The sequence below is a fragment of the Hydra viridissima genome, unplaced genomic scaffold, assembly GCF_058129835.1.
Source record: "Hydra viridissima isolate aposymbiotic clone 2 unplaced genomic scaffold, HvirCarnegie_v1 scaffold_13, whole genome shotgun sequence".
Classification (NCBI taxonomy): Eukaryota; Metazoa; Cnidaria; class Hydrozoa; order Anthoathecata; family Hydridae; genus Hydra; species Hydra viridissima.
This window is the reverse complement of record NW_028324312.1, coordinates 8625205-8637693: the sequence shown is the minus strand read 5'-3', so window position 1 is coordinate 8637693 and position 12489 is coordinate 8625205. Positions and strand designations below refer to the sequence as shown.

Here is a 12489-nt window from a genome sequence, read left to right as displayed (position 1 = left end):
TGAAAGTAAAATTGATTGTTTTTTCATTTTAGAAAATATGAAAAAAAATTATAAAAAAATTTACCTGTATGCGTCATGATCACTCTAATCAATTCATGAGAGCATGACAAAAGTATATGCTTTTCATACGAAGGAAACTCAATATGCTTTTTACAAAAAAAAAAAAAAAGAAAACAAAAAAGAAAACTAAAAAAATCTCAAAAACTTAAAAAAATTTTACACTAGAAAAATAAATGTGAAATGATTATTTTTTTGTAAAAGTAATAGAATGTTTATAAACATACCATTAAACCTCAAATCTTGATCTAAAAACTTAAGCTCAGCTTTTATAAATACTTGAGAATTTGTTTTTTTGATTTGCATTACCAACTCTAAAGATTCCATGCTTAGCTATAATAAGTAAAAATTACCATAAGTTCATAAATAGATTCAAAATAATTTAAGAACTGAATATATGATAAATGTTAAGTAGATTGTAATTTGAATAATTTTGTATAAAAATTAATCTGTTAAATAAAACATTTACTGTCTTTGTTAGCTGAATTATTCCAGGAACTGTTACTGATAATTCAATTCCGCCAGATAAAAATTTTCCACTTAAATACAATGATGCACTGTTAGCAGCATTTCTTTTTATAAACATACACATTTTATCATCATGGCAAGATGCAGATTGAATCACTGCCACACCTAATGAAACTCCTGCAAAAAAAAAGAAAAGAACCGTAAATCATTCAATTTTCTGTTATTGAATTCAAAAAAAATTACTGATAATTATTAGAATGAACAAAAATTGGTCTCATGACTTTTTTTTTTTTTTTTTTTCAGAAAAGTTCTTTTAAAAAGAAAGAAATAAAACAAAAAATTTAATAGATGTAAAAAATTTAAAAGATGTAAAAAAATTAATAGATGCAATTCAGAAAGAGTGTAACACCATCTATAGCTTGTTTTTCTGTCTGATTACACATTGTTTTTTTAATAAAAAATGAAGCAAATAAGCTTATACTAGAAAGTTTCTTATTTCAAGGGTTTTAAAGAGAGATGTTCAATTCAGAAGTCAAAGTAAATTTTGATAAAAATAATATATGAATAACAAATATTAATAATATAAATCAACATACCATCTACAATTGCAATGTTTTTCAGTTCTTGCATTAGGAAATCTTTATTATCATTTTGAATGAAATTTTTTTTAAGATTTGTTTGCAACTTAGTGCTTCTCTCTGTTTTAAATACAATTTGACTTTTTTCCTTGTTTGACAACTTTTGTTTTCCATGTTGCTCTTTCAAAGAAGAATGATTTATGATATTTAAAAAAAAAGACAAGTCATTGTCTTCAGAAGATTTTGTGAGATTAATATTGTTATTTGAAGATTTTTTAACTTCAGATAAGGTTTTTTTATAGGATAAATTTTTAACAGTATTTTTATCATGTGATGATTTTTCTAAGTCATCTTTCAAACTCATTTTAAATTCATTGATTTTATCAGTGATTCCTTTCAACCTTTCAATATCTTTTAATGAAAATCTTCTTTCATTATCTTCAATTGCAGCTTTTTCAAGATTTCTTTTTAACTGTCCTATTTTCTCATCAATTCCTTTTAAGTTTTCTGTTGCAAAATCCTCTAAAAACTGGTGTCTGCTTTTGTTTACAACTTCATTTTCTGTTTTATCATGTTTAGTAGAGCTGATTTGCTCCCACACTTTGTTTTCACTACTATTTTTTAAGTAAGTTAAGACCTCATGCTGTGCTTGCTGAGTCAGCAATAAATACTTCTTTATAGCCTCTTTTATTGGTAATTTTAGATGAATTGAAGAATTCGCGAACTTATTCTGAGAAACTTGCTTATTGGTTGTGTTTACAACTTGAGGATAGTTAATACTTTGATTTGTTTTATTAGAAACTCTAAGGTGGTCTCCTCCAGGGCTTGAAATATTAAAATATTTGCCTTTAATTACTTTCTCTGATTTATGATGATTTTGGTGGTTTTTGTGTACTGATTTACCTCTTCTGTTTAATTTCTTCTTTTTTTGTTTCTTTACCTTGATTGACTTAACTTTTGGTTTAAAAGTATTTGTACTAAGTCCAGACATATTTTTTAACTTGCCTTGATCTTGTCCTTGCTCAGCAAGCTGAAACATGTTAAATGCATCATCAGAGTCAAAAGAATGGTTGTGCAACTTTAAAATATCTGAAGAATCTTCTGGAATTAAGTTTCGTTTAAAAAATTCCACCATAGAATCATTATAAATAACAGGATGCTTATCACTTAAGATGTGCATACTTTTGCTTGAAGTATCATAAGCACTTGGAATATCAGCAAACTTTTTATAACTGTCTGATGTAATTATTTCATGAAATATAGGATCTTTCTTTGCATTACCAGGTATTTTGTGTGAATTTAACTTTGCTTCTCCAGCAGTCAATGCACTTGAAACTTCATTTCTTACAGATTCGTCAACTGCTGGATAGTATGTACTTGAGCTATTGACCAATCGAGCTTGAACATTTTTTTTTTGTGTGTCACTCAACATATGACTTCCTTCATACTTATTTCCTTGAAATATTTCTAAAGGGTCAGGATCTGCTGTTACATCAACATATGTTTGGTTTAACCTATTCTTCTTTTGTGTATCCTGCACTAAAATGTTCTCAATATCTTTTCCTTGCCTACTGTTAAGCTGGCTGGTATCTAAATTTTCTATACCTCCATCTATATCAGCATCATCTTTCCAATGTTTGTTAAACTTACCCTTATTTAGTTCTTTTGCAAAGAGACTGAACTTCTTCAAAAAGTTCAGCTCAGATTGAAGTTTTGGGTTGTTAATAATTTTCTGACTGACATGTTGGTATTTTTGTGTCGTTTTTGGTTTGTTAAACATCTTTCTGTCCAACCTTACACTGTTAAGTTTAGACTTTGAAATCTGTTCCTTGAAATTGTGATACTTTTTGAGTTTACTTATGACATCTAATAACATCTTTTTCTTTGAATTGTTTGAAACACTATTTTGTTCATTTTTACTTGGATTACTATGAAAATTTACTGTTGGATACCTCTTCATTTCAAAATCATCTATGCTTTCTACACCTTCTGATAGGTTGCTAAGTATTTTCTTTCTATTTTCGCTCTGGATAAAAGGATGATACAAATTTTCAATTCCTTGTGTTTCAACTGATATTTTGTTGCTCTTACTATCTGGTCGAATCTCCATGACAACTTGCAATTTTTTATTCTTAACTAAATACATTTTTTTATTGTTTTTATTTTTCTTCTCCGCAAACTTCTTTATCTCCACAAACTTTGGTGCACTTTCATGTTTCAATTTGCTCTTATACATAGAAACTATTTGTGCAATATTGTCTAAGCTATCAGCATCACTCAAGCCATGTAAATATTCGTTGACTTGACCATGATCTTCAGATGATTTTTCTTCATACTCCTAAAAAATATTCAATACTCATTATTCTAAGTTTATACTTAAAAACTTAAATTCATTTTTTATTTTTAAAAAAATTTGAATCATTCATTTTTAAAAGATGTATTTTTTTAAATTTTGTTTTTAAGCTGACCATTAAAGATCAATTCTTTAATAATTAGATAATCAGTCTTCAGAGTTAATTTCCAATAATCAGCCAATCAGCTGATTATTGAAGATTAGATATAACTGATGAAAATGCTAGTTAAAATTCTTAGATGGATTTTTTACTGGTGAAATGATACATCAAAATTTAGAAAAATTAAAAAAAAAAAAACTACCTTATATCGATCATTGTACAAATAATCATGCAACTTTTTTGCATATACACTATTATTGTCCTCATTGGTGTCTTCAAGTGGATCATCGGAATCATCATGCAAAGCTTGTAAACTTTTAGATGAACCTGATTTCTTAACTAAGTCAATTTCATCAAAATCTTTTTCTAGTTCTTCAATAGGATCACCACTATCATTTCTGAGGGAGTCTTTTTGAATTGATGAATTTAGTTTGGATTTGCTAGCATTCTGAATACCATAATATAGTTCTGTAATTTTATCCACTTCAGAATTGTCTAAAGTATGGTTATAATTTGGTGTTTCCTTTAAATCTAGCTTTGAATGGTCAACCTCATCTGAGCTTAGGATTATCCCTTCATCATCATCATCTTCTTCTTCATCACTTTTAACATTTGTTAAATTCTCTTCTTCAGCATTAGACTTATTAGTAAATTGTATTTTCTTTGTTTCTGTTATGTTAATTGGACTTGAAATATTTGTGGCATTAACATTTAATACTTTTTCAGGTATGCTGATATTATTCTCTGTCTTGTTATCAAGCAATTCGTAAAAGTTCTTTGAATAAAAACTGTTTTGAAATGAGTCATTGAGATTGACAAAGTCACTTCTGCTTTTCATTGTTATTGGCTTTTTTAGTTTCTTTTCTTTGGGCATGTCTTTAGTAGCATTTTGTGCTTGTTCAATATGCTTTGAATCTTTTGATATCAGTCCAGAAGCTTTTGGCTTTCCAGAATATTTCTCTGGTTCAGGTGCGGTACCATTTGGAGCTTGTTTTTTATTAGTGAAATTTCCATTGTTTTCAAGCAGGTCCGTAAGAAAATCAACAGCAGAAGAACTGTTACTTAAATGATTTGGTTTTGAATTTGTTTTCATATTTTTGAGACTGTCATTGTTTGAATTACTTTTAAAACTATTAATTTTATCAGCTGCCTGTATTTTATCTAAGAGCATTGAAGAGTTTTTTTGAGTTTTAAGATCATTTGTTTTCTCTGTGTTAAGTGATCTGTTCAATGAAGTAACATTACTTTCAATTTTAACAACTGTACTACTATTTTCATGTATATAAGCAGATGAGTTGTTAGATTGAAGAATGTTCTGGGTTATGCTTTTTAAGTCATCTATATCTCCATCTGTCAAACTAAGTTTAAAAACATCTAGGTTGTTAGATTTTCCTAGTTTATGATTAGATACAACCACACCAGGGTTTGTTATAACCTCTATAGTATCTTCATCATCATCTTTAACTGCCAACACATTTTTTCCTTTCTTTTTTTCACCTAATACCTCAGGGTTGCTAGAATTGGTTTTAAATTTATTTACTTTCAAATTTAAAGCTACATTTACACCAAGAGCATCATCAACATTTATTATTGATGAATTTTCTAAAAGTTTGGAGTTTTCAGGGACAACATAAGTAAATTGCTGCTGACTTTTATACGATTTGGGTTTGATTTTGGTATTTGAAGGATTTATTTCTTCTGAAACTTTTCCATTATTCACAATGCTATTATTTTGCGAAGTGTTTTCTTGTGGATTGTACTTAAAAAAAACTTCAGGATCTGTGCTATGCTTTAAACCAAACCAAATTACATCATGCAGACTCTTTTGTTCAATGGATTCAAGTTGTTGAAAACTCTGTTTTGTAATGTTAAGATTCTGGTTTATTATCTGCTCATCTCCATCAATAATCTTTACTTGATTTTTTTCAATTTCATGCTTCTCTGCAACTGGTATACTTATTTTTTCAGCTGTTGAATTTTTAATGCTATCATTGTTGAGAAATGTATTAGCAGGAAAATGTTGTTTGGCAATCTTTGAGAAAGACTCAGTAACATTCTGAAAACTTCTGTTTTCTACAGATTTACTAGTAAATTGACTTATGTTTCCATACTCATTTAATCCTGTTATGTTAGGTCGAGATAAACCAAGTCGCTCATTAAAAAAACTTCCATTTGTTAAATTAAATTTAGGCTCTACAAATGAATCAATACTATCATTTAATACAATTGTTGTTGTATTTATAAAGTTTGCTACATCATCTTCATTTGTATATGGTGTAAATGAATCCTCTGAGGTTTCTGGAATATGGATTTCAACCCAATTACGTGTAACTGCTCTCTGGTCTTTTTTCTTTTTTATCAGTTTAGTATTCTTTTTAACAACAGTTTTTGAAAACTTGTAAGAAGATGAGGGGTGAGACCAGTTATGATATGGAACACTTTTAACCCTAACAGAGGAGTTATCAAAAGCTATTACTGGAATATTTTTAATATTGTCTACTTCTTGAAAATTTTTTTTTTGATCAGGACTTGATACGCTTAACTTCTGTTTGATTTCTCTATGTTTGATCTCACTCCTTTTTTTGTTTTTTTTATTTTTAACCTTTTTCTGTATAATCAAATTCTTCTTTTTCTCAGACAATTTTTTTTGTTTTTTCAGTAGAACATTTTTGTTTTTCTGTGATACTTTTTGTGGCTCGCTGTGCTTTGTTTTTATAGAACCAGGTTTTTCAGGTTTAGCAATATTAGATTTTCGTTTGTCATCATGAGTGACTAAACTTTTTGATGAAAAACCTAAAGAACGCATCATAGCATCTGCATTCTTCATAAACATTTCATACAAATTGTTATGAATTAAAGAGTCATGATTATTTTCAATACTGCTAAGTGGAAAAGAACGTTTATCTGCCATCATGTCTATAATTCCTGCCTCTATATTTTTTGCTTGGTTTTGATTTTCTTTCATTTTTTCCAAATTTACTTTACGATAAGCCTCCATTAACTTATTCATAATTGAAACAGTTGGAGCTGCAGCAATATTTTTCTCAAGAACTAAACTTGATGCATGTGGTTGGTAAACAAAGTTTGAAGGGAAAAAATTATTTGGTGAGTACAGAATGGGATTAACAAGTGGCACTCTTACTGGACTAGATGTGGGATTGAGCTCAATGTTATGCCTAAAACTTGAAGGATCCTGAAAATTATTCATGAGAACTGGTAAGCCATTATTTTCCAAAGCACTCTCCTTCAATAAAAATGGTGGCTGCAGTATATTTAGTTCTGAAAAACTTTTCTTTATATCATTAACTTGTGTGTTGGTTGGTGAGTAGGCCAACAAAGATGGAACCAGTTGTTGTAAAGGTGCATTTACTGAACGATCTGACAAAGAATTTAATGTATTGACTGGTTGGTTAGGAAATGTGTTTAGAAAATTTAAATTTTCCTTTTTTGATTCTGTATTTGAAGGAATAAGTAACGCAGAAGGTGATTCAGGCCTTGAATCAAAATATGACACCTGCTGAGGGATTTGTTGCTGTAGAGGCTCTGTGTAAGAATTTATAAATGAACTTTGAGAACCTGAGGACACAGCTTCATTATGTTGAAGCATATCAGAAAGATACTGTCTGTAGTTTGGTTCAACAAATTGAGAGTTTGAAACCATATTATTGCCACCAAAAGTATTTGTGTAACCCCCAGGAGTATCTCTTTTTGATCGCACTACTGTTTGGTCAACTCTCACTTTACCAGAATAATTATCCTTTTTAGCTTTTGAATTTGTGTTGCTTAACAGAATTGCTAAAGTAAAAAAATTCTTACTTTGAAAAAAGAAAAAAGAAAAAATTAAAACAACAAATTTTGATAGTTAGAATAAAAATTAAATGTTTCATTTTATGAACTTTTAAAAAAATATATATTAACAAAGATACCAGCTGAGGTTTTTCCAACCCAAAATGCATTTAGTTTCTTTCCTGTTAACTTTTTTAGCATATCAAGAAATTCAATATCCTTCAATATAATACCAAATGCAAATTTCTTTTTAGCCTCCTCCACCCAAACCATACCTTCCATTGCCAAATTTTCTAAGCCAAATAAAAGTGGAACACCAGTCACTCTAAATAACATGATCATACATCTTAATTTAGAAAATATTGTGTAAAGGTTAAGCGTACAGTATTTTTTAGAATATAATTTTTTCAATTAATCAAGTACTTTTAAATGTTAAAAAAAAAAATTTAAAAATTTAACTATTAAGTAGGAATATGAATTTGCATGATTTGCTAAAAACCCCATTAGGGTCTCTCTATTCTTTTATCAATAGAGTTCAAACACTTGCCTCATAAATTCTTCCTGATTTTGAGTTGCTTCAATTCGTAATCCTTTAATCTCAAAGTTGTAAAGTGTGTTCATCTTTTTCTTCAGCTCATAGGGAATATCATCAATGCGAAGCAACTTTAAAAGTTTACTAAAACTTAAACAGACTATTTCAATATTTAATTTAAAATTCTGCAGACCTTCATCACAAGTAACTGAAACTTTAACATCTATTGATCCTACAGACTTTTTTAAAGAGGAGAATCCACAGATCCATTGATTTGGTTTATGACTTCTATCTAGAGTTAACTCTAAATTTATTTGATCAACTTTTAATGCTCCAAATAGGATTTTTAAAGAGGTTTTGAAATTTAACTTTACTAAAACATTCTCTTTATTAGATCCGGAATACTCTATCTTCTCTACTTTGCCTATAGCTCTTCCACTGGACTTTAACCAAGAAGGAAAATTATATTCAGAATTACTTAGTCTTCGAAGAAATTTGGCTAAATCAATGTCAGTATTTGGACTAAGTTCAATTTTATCTTTTTTATTACAAAATCTAAGTTTTGCTAATCTAAGTCCTGAGGTGTTGTTGTTAAAGACTTCTGATTGTGATTTATGGATATCTTGCAGTTTTGAAACAGTTTGTAAAACCACTCCCTTGGGAATTGAACGTGGACGAATATTTCTATCAAAATGAGAACGAGAAATGTAATGACTTGATATACTTAAAAGACCATGCCCAACATCATCAATTAAAGGTAGGTTTGATTTCTTCCTTTTTAACAGATGCTCTAATAATGGTAAGATGCTTTTATGTATATTTCCTTTAATCATTACTCCAACTTTAATAGGTTGAAGAGGTTCACGGATGATAATAATTTCTGCTAATAAGTGTTGTTTAAAATAAGGAGCAGTTAAAATGACATTTCCAGAAAAATAAAATCCCCTCTTGAAATCATAAATTCCAGAAATAAGGAAGTTTTCTGCAACGAAGTCTAACATAGCTTTTCTGCTAAATCTACATAATCCTTTAAAGAAACTTTTCTCCACTCTAAATGTAAACAGTAAGTCTTTAAACAAAACTTTGTGTGCATTTATTTGAATTTCGTAAAAATTGTTGAAGAGTGCTTTTGTTATAGTAATTTTGTAATGTTTGTTATTCATCACCACTTTGCCTGTAGCATGAATGGAAATCTTTGACTCATCGAATTTCTCAAACCCTTTAAGGACTGTTTGCATCTTTACATCCGAAAGCAATATATAACGATCAATAAAATTTACTGTCACAGTGTTTTTGGTAACAAAAGTAATATCATTATTACACAAATCAACATCCACATTGTAGATGTAAAAGTTATCAGAAGGCAATGTTGAATCTGTCAAGTTATAAAATACTTCTAGTTTTAATTGATCTTTAAAAACATTTCGAAAGTTTAATAACTGTTTACAGCTTGAACCTTTAGGTTTTAAATGTATGGTACAGTTATCTGAGTAATAAACCATATCACATCCATCATGAACTCGAATCTTTCCTGTATGGTCTTGATCAATAATGGCTGCCATCAACCATGGTGGCAACCATGAGACAGTTTCTAAAAAAAATATTTTTCATAAACCTTTGATTTGGAATGGATTTGGAATGAGGAAACTTTAGAAACTGAAATACCATACACATACAGTGGGGTGCAAAAAAAAAGCCACACTAACACTTTTTCTTGACTTTAAGTATAAAATGTATAATCAAGCAAAACAAAAATATTTGGATGTGGCAGTGAAAAGTTCAGGAAAGAAGAGGTATGTTACATATATACACTAATAATTATATAACAAAAATCTTTAAAAATACGGAATAATATGGGCGCATTTAATATTTTAGAAAACAATTAACTAATAAAGGAATTGGAATAATTATTGAAGCTGCTGACCAAGGAGAGTCTTTTAGAAGAATTGGAAAGCGTTTTAATTGGCAAAACTCCACTATTAGCAGATTGGTGAAGAAATATAAACAAACTGGTACAACTGAGAGGTCTATTGGATCAGGGAGAAAACCTAAAACTTCAAAAAAGGAAGATCGCTACATTCTTAACTTTGTCAAAAAAGATCGTAAAATCACATGTAGTGAGATAAAACTAGATTTGAACCTTACTAATATCTCAAAGTGGACAATATATCGTAGATGAAAAGCATCAGGTGAATTTTTTTCCAGAAACCAAATAAAAAAAACCATTTGTTAGTGAAACTAATTGCAAAAAAATATTAAAGTTGTGCATTAAGCACAAAGGTTGGATATGTCAACAATGGACTAAAGTTATTTGGAGTGACGAGTCTCCTTTCATCTTTTTTCTAATGGTCGATCTCACTGTTGGAAATTAGTTGGGGAAAAATTCAACCACCAAACATGCAACACAACCATTAAACATGACAAGAAGGTCAATGTGTGGGATTGTTTTAGTGCACACAAAGTTGGAAAACTTTATCGGATGAAACGCACCATGGACCAGCATTTGTATCACAAAATCTTAATAAATCAACTTTGACCAAGTATAAAAGAACTTTTTCCTAATGTTGACTACGTCTTTCAACAGGACAAAGATCCCAAACATACAGCACCGTTGAATAAAAGATATCTAGAATCTAAATTGATACCAGTTATGTTTTGGCCAGCACAGTCGCCTGATTTAAATCCAATAGAAAACCTAAGGTCTATGCTGGATAAAAAATTGAAAGATCGTAGGGTAACAAATGAAGATGAACTGTTCCAAATTCTTCTTGTTGGTTGGAAAGCATTGCCAAATGACATATTAAAAAGACTTGTAGATAGTATGTCTTCTAGATGCGTAGAAGTCATAAAAAGCAAAGGGTGGCCAATTAAGTACTAATACAGCTAAAAATTGAAAAATACTTCATAAATCCTAATTTCTTTTTATTATATGTAATATACAATAATATCAAAAGCATTAAATCAAAATTGTCTTATATTACTTTTATCATATGAATTTAAGACAGTTTTTATTGCTTTTTTTATTAAAAAATTGAGTGTGGCTTTTTTTTTGCACCCCACTGTAGATTTGGAGAGAACATTTAAAAAGTCAATAGGAACACTTAATTCCTTCCCCTGCCACTTTTTCCCCATGAGAAAAAATGTACTTTTCCCGAATGTACTAACTTCATGGACCTAAGGGGCAAAGTAAAAAAAGTAATTTTGAATTCTAGGTTCTTCTGTAAATATTTACCTATATCTTTGAGTTAAAAGCTATAGAAGTTTTTTTTTTCTTCTGAAAAATTATTTTAGTGATTAAAATGAAAATTATTTTAGTGATTAATGATTTTTTACAAAACCACTAAAATAATTTTTTCACTAAAATAATTTTAGTGAAAAATTATTTTAGTGAAAAATTATTTTAGTGGTTTTGTAAAAAATCTTTTCTATAGGAAATAATTGGAGGAAGGATTGAGTGTTTCTATTGAGCTCAAACTTTTATACAACCAATCTAGGGATATAATAAATCAGTTTTAAAAATTTCCTTACTTTGACTCCGCCCAATAAACATAATCAAAATACAAACTTAGCAAAGTTTTATAACTTAATTCAAAATACATGTAGAAAGACGATAGTTACCTGAAGCTTTCTTCTACATAGTAGATAATTAACATAAAATTAATCATCATATATCAGATTTTGGGTTTTCATCAAAATCTGAAAATATATCACATTTATTGTTGCTTACTTCACATTTCAAAAAGCACATATTTTTAAACTAAAAAAAGACTTTTGAAAGCACGTGGCAGATCCTAGCATGAAATCGTAAATTATACTTTATAAACAAAACAAAAAAATCGTTTTCGGAGACCAGACCAAGCAACAACATTTTACTCGCGGTCCGCTAAGTGCTGCATGAGCCTTTAAATGTTTAACTGAAGTTAAATTACTCGTACCCACCAGAAGTAATCGTTGGTAATTCTTTGCAACCTTCTTTCTAAAACTAACTTAAAGATCTTTTATCCTTTCTGAGTTAGCGAACCACGAACTGGTCAAGATAAATGACGAAGAACAAAATTATTTGAAAAAAATTGATTAGTAATTCACTTATGATACTTTTAAGGTGCGCGGAAATATTTTTAAAAATAATCCTTTACTGGCGTTGAAACTGCAATAAGACCCCTGAAACGTTGAAACTAACTTTTATATCTTGCACCATTTTTAAACTGATAGAGATTAATTTTATTTTTTCATTTCTTACAAAAAACTTTTTGAATTTTTTTCGTTGTTTTTTTTTTTTTTACTTGTTTATAAAAACTGGCATAAAAATTAATTACAAAAAAAAAAAAGAAGAGATTTGAAAATAAAGAGAATGGTTGGAATTACCTGAGTCTCCAGAAGCAGCACGACGTGCTCCCAACAAAAAGCAGCATAAGATCGCATATAGCAACATTACTTAATCATCACTCAGTTTTATCGATAAAGTTCCATAATGTCCTACAAACAATTAAAGCTCAAACATGGAATCCCACAAACATAAATCAAGTATTGTTTATAGATGTTCGATAGATTATCAATGCAGATTTTAAGGCGTTAACTACATTGAGCATGTTATGAAACCCCTGCCTTGAACCCT

The 12489-nt window shown here is 29.3% G+C and overlaps 1 protein-coding gene across 3 annotated transcripts in view; it reads right to left on the bottom strand.

Annotated features, from left to right (window-relative positions):
- LOC145187166 (uncharacterized) overlaps positions 1–12489 on the bottom strand; it is a 20253-nt gene extending 7764 nt beyond the window's left edge. For 2 of the 3 annotated variants that reach the window (XM_090070851.1, XM_090070854.1), the window contains exons 1-7: positions 12240–12489; positions 7890–9465; positions 7483–7667; positions 3759–7351; positions 1122–3441; positions 527–702; positions 285–390 (exon numbers count right to left, since the gene is read on the bottom strand). In XM_090070851.1, coding sequence (XP_089926977.1) covers positions 285–390; positions 527–702; positions 1122–3441; positions 3759–7351; positions 7483–7667; positions 7890–9465; positions 12240–12306 — 8023 coding nt within the window. In that variant the 5' untranslated portion in view covers positions 12307–12489. Of the gene's footprint in view, positions 1–284; positions 391–526; positions 703–1121; positions 3442–3758; positions 7352–7482; positions 7668–7889; positions 9466–11492; positions 11760–12239 lie in introns of those variants that run through there. The other variant, XM_090070853.1, reaches the window with a different exon arrangement.